General features: G+C 51.1%; 1 protein-coding gene across 8 annotated transcripts in view; it reads left to right on the top strand.

The window, feature by feature from the left end:
• The window catches only part of KCNG2 (potassium voltage-gated channel modifier subfamily G member 2), a 73,944-nt gene that overhangs the window by 17,896 nt on the left and 42,941 nt on the right, over positions 1-13,107 (top strand). For 2 of the 8 annotated variants that reach the window (XM_082417783.1, XM_082417782.1), the window contains exons 2-3: positions 7,297-7,389; positions 10,356-10,666. In XM_082417783.1, the coding sequence (XP_082273909.1) occupies positions 7,359-7,389; positions 10,356-10,666 (342 nt within the window). In that variant the 5' untranslated portion in view covers positions 7,297-7,358. Of the gene's footprint in view, positions 1-7,296; positions 7,390-10,355; positions 10,667-13,107 lie in introns of those variants that run through there. The other 6 variants (XM_082417784.1, XM_082417785.1, XM_082417786.1 and 3 more) reach the window with 6 other exon arrangements.

The raw sequence follows: 13,107 nt of genomic DNA, 5'->3' as shown, positions 1-13,107 counted from the left end.
TTTGAGATCAGGAAGTGTGAGGCCTCCACCTTTGTTCTTTTTCAAGGTTGTTTTGTCTATTTCGGGGCCCTTGAGTTTCCACATGAACTTCAGGATGGACTTTCCTATTTCTGCAAAAAACCTCATTGGGATTTTGACAGGGATTGCACTGAAGCTGCAGATCTCTTTGGGTAGTGTAGGTATCATAATCATATTAAGTCTTTCAGTCTATGAACATGGGATATATTTCCAATTATTTGTGTCTTCTTTCATTCCCTTTAACAACCTTTTGTAGTTCTCAGGGAACGGGCTTTTACCTCCTTGGTCGGTTGTATCCCTAAGTATCTTGTGCATGGAAGTTTCTTTCATTTACAACAGTCGGGCCTTGATACAGCCCAGCTTGTACAGCAGGGGCCACACCAGCAGCCCTTTCAGGCACTGTGCCCCCGCCCCCATCCCCGGCCCTCCCCACACACGGCCCCCCCTCCTGGGGCCCTGCTGCCACGCCTCCCTCCCGCTGCTTCTGCCTGGAGGTCCTCTGGGCTTCCACTGCGGATGGAGGCCCCCTCTGCCTCTGGTCCAGCCGTGTCCCCGGTGAACCCTGTCCAGTGAGGTGGGACCAGGATTGGGACACATCCTTACTGCTAGTGCCCTTTGCCTCCGAGGAACTGACTTCCCAGAGGAGAAAATGTAACCAACACAGATGTTTCCCAGGAAGGGATCTCCCATCACTGACTGACTCCTGGCCCCTCCAGGAGCCTCATGGCTGGCACCCCATTGAAGGGAGGGCGCACGGGGCCTCCACGTGGCAGGGGGCCTCCACGTGGCAGGGGGCCTCCACGTGGCAGGGGGCCTCCACGTGGCAGGGGGCCCTCATGACTCTGCAGGAGCAGGATGTCAGTTTTTGCTTATTTTGACCCATTTTTATCTATAGCAGCTGTGGATAAAGGAGAAAGGGGGGAAAGTCTTCCCATTGCTGACAGGAAGCAGCATTTCTTCTAAAAATGTTGTTTTCTGAAGCCTGAAGTCACAGCGGGGGCTCCCCCCCAAATCACTTAAGGGCTGCGAAGGCGTCTCCTCAGGGGCCCTAATTACGGAGAACGTGGGTTGCTGTCAGAGCAGCTAAGTCATCACCTCTGGGGACGCGCGTTGCTGAACCAGCCCAAACCTGCAGAGCCTCTGCGTCCCCAGACAGAACCTCGTCCTGGAGGCTCCGCAAGGCTGGCGCGGTGCTCTGCGTGCCGCTTTGAGGGTGAGCCGCTCCCAGGCAGCAGAGGTGGGCGTCCGGCAGCCCGAGCTCTGGCCAGGCTGCTGGGATCACCTGTGACTCTCAGGCCAGCCCCTCGGAGCCCAGGGCCCAGCCCAGTGCCTGGCGGTATAGCACCTCAGCGAACGTGTGTCAGACAAGAAACTGAGGCATCTGCAAATACTCAAGAGGTGAAAGAAGCAAAGTAAGAAGAGCAGAGAGGTCACAGCCATGGCAGAAGGGGGGTAGGTGAGACGCCCTTGACTCGAGGCCAGCGAGGGGCAGTGGCCACGTGGGGAGGCCAGCGGAGGAGGCCACATGCCCACAGGGCACTGGCTATGGGAGAAGCCGGCAGAGGGACGCTGGGCAGGACAACGTGGGCAGGACCCCGCGGGCCATGGCCGCCTGGGACAGCTGCTCCGCCGGCACCGCCTGGCTGTCCCGGGCACCTGCCCTGGGGCAGGGCACTCGGCCTCACTGTCCTGGGAACTTCCCTGGTGGCCGATCGGGTACAGCTGGGGCTCAGGTCACAGCGTTGTGAGCAGATGGGGAGGGTTCCTCCGTACCCGCCCCAGGTCCCGTCACTCACAGATGTGGGTCCACACCGGGTACCACGCTGAGCACACGGTCTACACTGGCAACGTGCAGCTGGCGACTGCTGTCTGCTCTGCTTGAGCTGCACCGGGGCTGTGTCACCGGTCAGGGACACGAGTCAGCTCAGGCCACAGCTGGAGGCTCCCCACCATGTAAAACGTAGAGTTGGCTGTTTAAACGATTTTAAATTGTGCTGTTGTGGCATTAACTACACTCACCGTGTTGTGTGACCATCACCACTATTTTCAGAATTCGTTCATCACCCCAAACAGGCCCTGTGCCCATTAAGCAATAATTCCCTATTTCCCTTCTGCAGCCCCTGGTAACTTCTTTTTTAAAAAATTTATTTTTATTTTATTTATTTTTGGTTGTGTTGGGTCTTCGTTGCTGCGCACAGGCTTTCTCTAGTTGCAGTGTGCGGGCTTCTCATTGCGGTGGCTTCTCTTGTTGCGGAGCACAGGCTCTAGGCGCGCGGGCTTCAGTAGTTGTGGCTCGCGGGCTCAAGAGCACAGGGTCAGTAGTTGTGGCGCATGGGCTTAGTTGCTCTGCGGCATGTGGGATCTTCCTGGACCAGGGCTCGAACCCGTGTCCCCTGCGTTGGCAGGCGGATTCTTAACCACTGCGCCACCAGGGAAACCCCATCCCCTGGTAACTTCTAATCTACTTTCTGTCTATACAAATTTGCCTCTTCTAGATGTTTCATACAATATTGGTCCTTTTGTGTCTGGCTTATTTCGCTTAGCACAATGATTTCAAGACTCATCCACGTTGTAGCAGGTGTCGGTACTTCATGTCTTTCTGTGGCTGAGAAATATCCCCTTGCGTGGATGGACCACATTGTTTATTTGTTCATCTGTTGAGGGTTGCTCCCAATTTGGCTATTGGGAATAATGCTGCTGCAAACATTGGCTAACATATAACTGTTGGAGTCCCTTCTTTCGATTATTTTGGTATATACTTAGGAGTGGAATTGCTGGGTCATATGGTAATTCTGTGTTTACTTTTTTGAGAAACCATCAAACTGTTTTCCACCGAGGCTGCACCATTTTACATTCCCACCAGTGCTGTGTGGGCGTCCAGTTTCTCCACATTCCAGTCAGTGCTTGCCACTGTCTGTCTGTCTGACTAACGTCATCCCCACAGAATCTCACCGTGGGTTTGGTTTGCATTTCCCCAGGGACTAAGGGTGTGTGGCATCTTTTCATGTGCTTTTTGGCTGTTTGCCTTCTTTGGAGAAATGTCTATTCAAGTGCTTTGCCCATTTTAAAACTGAGGTGTTTCTCTTTTTGTTGTTTAGTTGTAAGAACTCTTTATATATTCTCGATATTAAACCCTGAAGAGGTATGTGATTTGCAGATATTTTCTCCTGTTCTGTGGGTTGTCTTTTCACTCTGTTGATAGAGTCTTTCAATACACCAAAGTCTAATTTTAATCAAGTCCAATTGACCTATTTTTAGATTTTGTTGTATATGTTTTTTGTGTCATATTTAAGCACTGCCAGATTTAAGATCGTGAAGATTTGACCCCATTCTTATTTAATTTTTATAGTTTTAGCTCTTAAACTTAGATCACTGACCCATTTTGAGTGAAGTGTTACATGTGGTGTAAGGCAGGGGTTCAAGTTCATCCTTTTGCACGTGACTGTCCAGTGTTCCCAACACCATTTGTTACCAAGACTGTCCTCTCCATGTTGAGTGGACCCGGCGCCCATGTCTAAATCAACTGACTGTGATTGTGAGGCTTTGTTTTGGGTTCTCGATTATGTCCATGTGCCAGGACCACTCTCTCAGTTACTGCAGTTTTGTGGTACGTTCTGAAATTGGAGTGTGAGATCTCCAACTTTGCTCTTCTTTTGTAAGATTGGCTGTTCCGAGTCTCTGGTGTTTCATGTGAATTTTAGGGAGGTTTTTTATTTCTGCAGAAGGCGTTGTTAGGGTTTGATAGGCCACACTAGAAGTGGGCTGAGTGTCCGGAGGTTTTGCCTTTGAGAAAATCCCAGGGCTGATATCTGGGGAGGGGGTGTGAAGGCTTAAGTGAAACTCATCAAATTCAGACTCAAGGTGCTTTTCATTCCATTGCCTCAGGGTTTAAACAGAAAAAGTTAGATTTAAAAAAAACTTCTTATTTGAACTATTTTAAGCTTCCAGAAAAGCTGAAAAATTAGCACAGAGTTTTCCTGTATCCCCACCGAGCTTCCCCTCATGTTAAGATCTTCTGCACAAACACAGTGAAACCAGGGAATCAACACTGGTCCTGCACGGTGACCGCGCTGAAGCCCGTTCTGGTGTCGCCCGTTCTCACTTGGGCTCCAGGACCCTCGGATCCCTCTCCCCATCTGGGTTGTGTTTCTCCTTCATCTCCTGAGTCTGCAAGTTCCAGTTTTTCTTTGCCTATCGAGTTGCTGACACTTCAGAAGGATGTTCTCAGCCTGAGAGCTTACCTACTCCACACAGCCTTTCAGGCCCAGCTCTTTTGTCTGTCGCCTGGCAGCCATCAGTGCTGTTTCCCACGGCTTCTCAGGCGGGGTCTTGTCCTCCTCCCACCCCTACTGTGAGGCTCTTGCTGTTTTCTCTCCCACCTGGCTGTTGCTCGTTGGTGGCAAAGGGAGCGTGGAGCGTGTGGCCCTGGGAGCGCAGCGGAGGCCTCCGCCCTGTCCCCCCTCCCGCCCAGCCGGGGCCCAGGCCCTGTGGTTTCTGCTCATCCTTCCTAAATGTCTCCTGCACAGGCAGGCCCTGTGCGCGTTGTATGCCTCTGTCTCACCAGACGGTGCGTCTGCAGCTGTGCCTTTGGACACACATCCCGGAGGGCATCAGGCCCGGCTGCAGACATCTTCCTCGTTCTCTTTGCCGCTGCTGGTCCCCCACTGTGTGGGCCACGGTAGTTACTCGGTCACTCTCTTCTGTGTGGGCAGTTAGTCGGGCTGTTTCTGATATTTTGCAGAAACACCGCGGCCGAACTGGAGAGAGAATTTCCGGTGCGTGAGGTCCTCACAGTGAGGCAGTCGCTTCAGACTTGGACTGAAGACTTATTTCTGCGGGGAGTAGGCAGCACCCCGTCTCCTGAGGTGCGCTGCTCCTTCCCTGAGGGGTTCGGGGTGCACAGGAGGCCACTGCTGTCCGGACTCCCTGGGGAAGGTGACAGCACAGCGGTGCCCCGCAGCCTCGCAGGGGCTCACACGGAGGTCCAGTTACGTGCATCACATTCTGTTGCAGAAGGTGTGGGAATGATTAATTACTTGTTTAATAAAATTGATTTGATAAAGGAATTACCAATTAAGAATTGTCCTGACTAAAAAGTAAAAATTCAATTATCTGGAAACTTTGCTTTGCACACTTCCTGCTCAGGGAGCTGAGATCTGATGTTTGGAGCCTGTGAGGAGGCCGCCTGCTCTTACTGGGAACACTGGGGGCCTCTGGTCTTTTATGGGGATGTGGTGGAGGCCTTGGGCCTCCTTCTGGGGACCAGCCTGGGGACCCTCACTTAAGGCCCCGGAGAGTCCAGGGGCCCCGGAGCTGGAGTTGGAGGGTCTGGGGGCTGGTCTGGGCCAGCCCTGTGCCCTCAAGCTGCAGCCGCTCCTCTCAGGTGCTGGGGATATTGGTCCACACAGGGACACCCCCCCTGACCCCCTGTGTGATGGGCAGAGGGCGGTAGCGGGGAGCGGCCGTGACCCACGCGAATTTCAAACCATCATCTTTCCGTTCACTGCAGTTTCAGTAGCTCCGTCCTGTACAAACAGCTGCTCTGGGCTCGGTGTCCAGGGCCAGGCTGGACCGCAGGCTCAGCCTCTTAGCTCGGGAAGGCCCCGGGGGCCCAGCGAGAGCTCAGGCCCCCACCAGCGGGGCAGGGCCAGGGGGCTCGCTAGCTCAGGACAGCGGCTCGCAAACTTCGCGGTCTATTTTAGACCATTCAAGAGCTTTTATTATGTGGGTTTAGAAATTGATAGGGGTGGGGACAAACCCACTGGGGGCCCCAGCCCTGGGGGCCCTTGACACACTGAGGGTGCATCCCCCGTCCCCGATAGATGCTCAGGATGGATTTGGGAAACGCTGCAGAGAGAGAATGCCAGTGTGAGCCCCTCCCTCGGGGCGATGTTTCCTCCAAATCACAGCCTGGAGACCAGGGAACCACGCGTAAGGGACGGGGCGACTCCCTCCCCCCGGCTGCTGCCGCAGCTCCGAGGCTGGGGGGAAGCCCCTCTCCTCTGGGCTCCAGAAGCAAAAGCACCTATGCCAATAGCTATTTCAGAGAGAAGATGGATGTAACAGACATCTGCATACAGATGTACTGACTATAATCCTCGTACCTATGCACTGAAGCAGACTTAGCAGTTACGCTTGTACTGACACACAGATGCTTCCTCCAGCCCGTAGGCTCACGGGCACAGGCAGACACACTGAAATCCACGAGGAGGGCCGTGCTGAGGACCAGAGGCCCTGACCCTGCTGAGGGTGAGGCCCAGGCCGCCTCTGAAATGGCCGTTCGCCCTGGGAATCACGCAGCAAAGCCCAGGGCCTGAGCGAGCCCAGAGGCCTGGCTCACGGGCACGTGCTACAGTGCACACACGGGTCAGCTGGGCTCCGGGCGGCCGAGAGTGGTGGGCAGGTGGCCTGAGCCCTGGTGACGCCTGGGCTTCTGCCCCAGCGGCTCCTCGACTCGGGGACAGTCACTTACAACGTGCAAGCGTGCAGCTCACAGTCGTCCAGGAGGACGTCGGGCCCGCAGGGGCAGCGGGGCGAGCAGGGGAGCCCCGGGTGGGCCCAGAGAAGGGAGGGTCCCAGAGGGATGCACTGCTCAGCCCCCGAGTGCTCTGTGGGGGGCGGCAGGTGCGCGCGGTGGGGACTCTGGCCCAGCAGGGAGGGCCAGAAGCGTCTGTGCTGGGGGGCTGTCCTAGCGCTGGGGGCAGGGGTGTCCCTCTGTGAATTGTTCTTCTGCTGATTAGAAAGAGCCCACGGGGGGCTTGGAAGAGGGAGTCACTGGGGAGGCGAGGCGGGATGAGGACGCAGGACACACACTGGCCTCCAGGAAGAATCCTCTCCCTGAAACAGGGGAGACGTGGTCAGGGCCCTGGCGTTTGAGCCTGGAGGTGACAGTTCTTACATTTATGGAGTGATAGCCGGGAGACCGAGAGGAGATAAGAAAGGAACAAGTTCTGAGAAGCTATCATGTTTCCATTTGTCTCGTCAAAGCCCCGCACTCAGAGCATGTGCACATGCTGGAGACGCGAGTGAGAACGTTGACTGGGGAAAAGTACAAGAACCATCACGATGTCATTAAGCGGGTAATTGGAATAAACATAAACATTCCCCTGGGACCGTGGGGCCCTGTGACCACGGCAGATTTCAGAGGGTCCTCAGAAACCCAGACCGACTGTGTACGTTATGAGGCAGTGAACCGTGTTTCCTGGATTCTGTAAGACGTCCATGACCAACCAAGGTCCAGACACGGCGCCCTAAAGGAGGGCCGACCTGTCGTTTCAGGGGTTGGAGAAGCACCCGCAGACGGCCTGGGAGACAGCAGCTCTGGAAGAGGGTTCCCTGGGATGAGCCCTGACGCGGGGAAACCAGCCAACGGTAAGAGGGTCCTGCGTGTGGCCCAGACGCCCCCGGGGAGAATGGGCTCATCGAATTAAAACCATCGCCTGAAGAGTCTCAACATGTGGACACGTGAAAACAGCGATTTCCTCAGAGGTTAATGGACAAGAGGGAGGAGAGTAGAGCTTTGGGGAAAGAACCAGCGGGATGGACTGGCCACTCGGACGCCTGTCCCCACCGGACAGCTCCCCAGAGCCTGAGGCTGTGCTGGGGAGGAAGGAGAGAGACAGCGACAGAGAGAGAAAGAGACAGAGAGAGAAAGACAGAGTCAGAGACAGAGACAAAGAGAGAAAGACAGAGTCAGAGACAGAGACAAAGAGAGAAAGAGACAAAGCGAGAAAGACAAAGAAAGACAGAGACAGAGAAAAAGAGAGAAAGACAGAGACAAAGACAAAGAGAGATGGCCATGAGGAGCTCTGAGTAGAGAAGAGTGGGGTAGTGCCGAAATGAAGAACTCGGGGCCCCCAGAGAGCCTGTGTCCACTGTCCCCTCCCATCCTTGTCCCCTGGGTGCCCCAGGCTCCAGCCGACCTCATTCTCCTCGGGGCTGCCTCACCCCAGGACACAGAGGTCACAGAGGAAACATCATTTCGTCCCAGGACCCGGACTGAAAGTTGAGCTGGTGGTCGAGGGTGCTAACCCCCGGGTGGAACTGTGTCTACCTGCCCCCAGGTGTCCCCCGCCTGCCCAGGTCTCTCTCTTCTTCAGGCTTTGCTGCTACTCTCCTCCTCCATCTTCCCACTCTCTTTTGCTTTTTTCCAAGAGGCCAGGCTTTCCATCTTTTCCACCCTTATCTGGTATTTATGGACCTTGAGTCTGGAAGAAGCCTAGGGATCATCTCATCCAATCCCTTGATTCACCGACCGGACCCTGAGACCCTGAGAGATTTTAAGTAACTTTTAAGTAACTGACCCGGGCACCTGGCTTCTGGCTCCGTCCCGGGTTTTCCTGCCTAAATGCAGGAACCTTGTTGTGTGCAGCACCTGGCAGGCTTACCAGGCGTTCACACATTTACATGTGTTGTTTGCAAAGAAATACCGTCTTGGCTTATCCCCTCATCGCAGCACGTGCCGGCCCTGCGAGAGCTGGGACGGTTCCGCCTCACCTGCTCTCCTGCCAGCTGGCACCTCCCCGTCGGTGGGGCAGGCAGAAGCCCGATTTCCCTTAAAAACTGGCCGGGAAGGATGTTGTATAACTTTTCTCAGTGTTTCTCAAGCTTAGAATGAGTTGAGGCTCTCTCACCACATAACCTAAATCTCTCCTGCTGCAGTTGGATGTGACTGTGACGGTCCTTGGGAATTTCCCTTGTGATTCTAATTGTTTTTCTTTCGACACCCACGGTGTGAGTGATGTTTGCAAAGTGAGAAATTAGTAACGACGAGTTTATAGAACAAAACCCAAATCTGTGGCCACGGTATTTTAAAAGAAACAGACTTTCGCAGAGCTCCCCACGGAAGGGCAGGAGCCATTGGGAGTAGGTCAAAGTGTGCTGTAAAAGTGAATGAATAAAGGACAAGTCAATATGTGTGGAAGAGTCATTTGGCCCATGTGGCCAAGACCAGTGTGGTCGGTTCTGAGTGATGGTTCTGACTGAAATAGCACAAAGGCAGATCCACACAAGCAAAGCTGAGTCCTTGACCGGGGCCTCTGTGTCGGAGGGTGTGCGGGCTCTGTCCTAGCGCAGTTGGCAGACGCCAGGAAGGGAAAGGAAGGTGGGGTGACCCACAGCCGACGTAAGCGGCCAGCTCAGAAACGCCTCGAGCAGCAGAAGCAGGGACCCGGCGTCGGGCGTCGGTGGAGGGGGGAGTGGGGACCTTGCAGGGCCACGAGGCGGCGGGCTTGGCTACATAGCAGGGTTTTTATCTTTAAAAACCTTCATGCTAAGACATAAGATGTAAGACACCCACGTCAGGGAGGGCAGTCTGCTTTACTCTACAGATCAGATGTTAATCTCATTCAAAAACGCCTCGGCGGAAACACCCAGAAAAGTGTTTGACCAAATATCTGGGCACGCCGTGGCCCAGCCTAGCTGACACAGCATAATCGTTATTAATGTTTCCATAAATAAAAGTGGAGGCGTATGTTGTTCTGCATCCTGCTTTGTGAGGAGAAAAGTAATGTCATTAGAATTACGTTTTGTTGGTTTTGGCAGGGGGGTGCTTTTTCCTAGCTCTTTCTTTAAATTTATTTATTTTATTTTATTTTTGGCTGCGTTGGGTCTTCGTTGCTGCACACGGGCTTTCTCTGGTTACGGCGAGCGGGGGCTACTCTTCTTTGCGGTGCGTGGGCTTCTCATTGCGGTGGCTTCTCTTGTTGCGGAGCACGGGCTCTAGGCATGCGGGCGCAGTAGTTGTGGCTCGTGGGCTCAGTAGTTGTGGCGCACGGGCTGTAGAGTGCAGGCTCAGTAGTTGTGGCGCACGGGCTTAGTTGCTCCACGGCATGTGGAATCTTCCCGGACCAGGGCTCGAACCCGTGTCTGCTGCATTGGCAGGCGGATTCTCAACCACTGCGCCACCAGGGAAGCCCCTTTCCTAGCTCTTTTTAAGTGAAAAATTTCAAACATACAAAGAAGTTGAAAGAGTAGCACAGGGAAAACCTAGCCATCTGTGTGGAAGTATATATATATATATGAAATGTGTGTATATATATGTGTGTGTCCATATATATATGAAATGTAGGAACCATTTGGAAGTAGTTTACAGAAACCAAGACAATTATCCCTGAATAGTTAAGCATGCATCTACTAAAAATAAGGTCATTCTCTTCCGTAACCAAATTCCACTGTAACACCTAAGAAAGTTAACAATAATGAATATATCAGGTCCAAATTCAGATTTTCCCAGTTGTCCCAAAACTGTGTTTTGTAGGTTTTTTGGATAAAATCTAATCAAGGTTTATGCACTTCATTTGGTTATGTCTCTTGATCTCTTTTACCCCACATTCTAGAACATCCCTCCCACCTTTTATTTTCCCTGGTCATTGACTCTGAAGACCCCAGGCCAGTTGTCTCTCCCTCTTCCCGTATCCTCCGGACGCAGGGACTTGGGTCTGGACACCTGTTGGAGCTCGTCCTTGCCCAGGGCAGAGCCGGACGGCTGCTGGAGACTCTGACCGCTGCACCTTCACCACAGCCCAGACCCTTGGCGCCAAGTTCGGCTACGGGATTAGGGGTGAACATGGTTCGCACCTGTCGTGAAGCCCGCCCCCCTCTCGATGACCTGGTAGCCAGCACCGTGCGGATGTCTTGTTTTCCGACGGTGAGTGCTTTTTCTCTTTCTTCCTCTCTTTGTCACTGTGTAGACTGTATGTACCATAGACTCGAGGACTTTACTCACTCGTGTTTTAAGTCCAGTCACTATGTATTTAGACTTTCAAAGTCTGCCTGACGGAGCCCTTCTGTGCCACCCTCGACCTTTGACACATGCCCTTTCACACTGGAGCTCTGCTTTGCTTTCTGGCACACGGTGTCTGATCTCACGTTGGACCTGGCCTGCTCCCATCAGAAATGAGCCGCTTCTGGTGAGAAACGGTTCTTCATTGGGAAGAAATGGTCCCAGGTGGTGAAGTGCGATTGCAGTAGAAAGAGAAAGCGTTTAGCTGTACGAACCTACAAGCTATGCTGGGCGTGTTCACGTCCACGCTCTGAGCAGATCGGATATTTCTTTCCTGTTTATTCAGTAGAACTATCTGAGCTTAATAAACACTTAGAGGTAAATTAACCCAGTCTAGGCTTATTGCTTTCAAATCCCCAAAAGGCAGAGGTTGAACAGAGGGGTTTGAGTGAGAACTGGCACATTACTGCCACCGGGTACCGGTACAAGGTGGGTGGCAGGTGTCACAGGCTGCTGGAACCAAGGCCGGATGTTCCCTCAGAACTGGGTGGAATGTAGGTGAAGATTGCTATTAAAATTCTGAGTCATCCTGGGGAGACCAGAGCCACTTTCAGTGACTGCTATTCTAAGAATAATTTTAGAAAAAATATTTGTTTAGATATCAGAGTCAATGGACACCTAAAACATCTGTTTACATATTTATATTTAGACACAGCTTCCAAAAAATTTGTAAGATACTGAGCAGCTAGAACATGAAGACACACTAGATGCTCAATACATATCATTTAAGTAAATTTGGTAAAATTTTTAGAGGAAAAATTACATTGGTTTTATTTTATTGTAACTTGTTTCCAGAGTCGGCAGAATTTCTTTAAAATGACTCTATTATAAGTCACAAGATTAGCGAACATTTTATAGCTTGCTTTCAAAATCTTTGGGGGCTTCCACTTCTGGGAAGATGGTGTAGACGTATTTTCCTGCTGAGCACCTAAGTCCCACACCTTATACAAAAATTAAGTCAAATTAAGTCAGACTTAAACGTAAGTCAAATTAAGTCCGACTTAAACGTAAAATGTAAAACTATTAACTTTAGAAAAATAACAGTAGAAAATCTTTGGGATGTTGGATCATGCACATCATTCTTGATACCAAGAGCACAGTGAGGAAAAAAAGAAAAGTCAATTAGACTTTATCAAAAGTAAAAACTTTTGCTCCACTGGCTATTTAACCCAGAGAGGGGAAAAAACCTTTATGGAAATGTTTATAGCAGCTTTGCTCATAACAGCCAAATCCTAGAAGTAACCCAGCTGTCCTTCACCTCGTGGGCGGTTAAAGAGCTGTGAGCATCTACACCAGGAGAGCTCGTGGAGTGAACTGTTGATACAGCAACAACCCGGTGAATCTTCAGAGAATTATGCTGAGTGAAACGAGACCGTCCTCAAAGGTTACATAACAGTGTGGGTCCTTTTATACACCATTCTCGGGATGACAGGAGTACAGGGACAGAGAACAGACCAGCGGTGGCCGGGTTAGGTTTGGGGGTGGGGCTGGGAGGGCTGGAGGGGGGTTGGGGGGGCCCTGGTGTTGATGGATGCTCTGTGTCTGGACTGTGTCGGTGTCTGCACCCTGCGGTTTTGAGAGATGCTACCTCTGGGCAAATTGGGTAAAAGGGTCTCTACAAGCTCAAAATTGAAAGTTTAATTTAAAAAAAATCTTCGGGGCCATTATATGCAGCTCTGCTGTATATATATACATCATGCTTTGTGAATAAGAGTTATTAGTTACCAAATGTCTATGTGTCTTACAGATTTGGAGATTATATGTGGTTCTCATAAATCATAACTGAAAAATAATCATCAATCTTTCTGTGAAGAACATGGCTAAAAATTAGATCGAGCTAATCAGCAAGTTTTGAGTTCTGTTCATATATACACTTTAGAAGCCTTTTGTAATTTGTGTAACTTTGACATATAGAAAATAAATGCATTTCAAAACAAAATAGTTGAACACACTGGAGTTTAACAATTGCAAAGAAATTATAGGAATGATCCTAATAGTCCTTATTTTTAAGGCTGAAATTTCCTAAGAATCATGTTTTATTTAAAATTAGTTCTTTGCCTTTGGATCTTTGTTTTTAACCCACAGATGATTTTTATCTTAATTCATCTGATGTTTGCCTTGGTAGGACAATAAGAATTGAAAAACAAAAAATGCAGTGGCTCACCAAATGTTAACCTGTGCTCTCTTTATCGTCAGGAAGTTAGATGCATTTTTATTTTAAACTAGCTCAGCCGCAGTCATCTGCTAGTTGGTTGGTTGGAGAAAAGCGTTTCTTATTTAGATCACTTTTTCCATACTGTCACATG

The sequence above is a fragment of the Balaenoptera physalus genome (assembly GCF_965194825.1).
Source record: "Balaenoptera physalus genome assembly, chromosome: 12".
NCBI lineage: Eukaryota > Metazoa > Chordata > Mammalia > Artiodactyla > Balaenopteridae > Balaenoptera > Balaenoptera physalus.
This window is presented reverse-complemented; position numbering and strand designations above follow the sequence as displayed.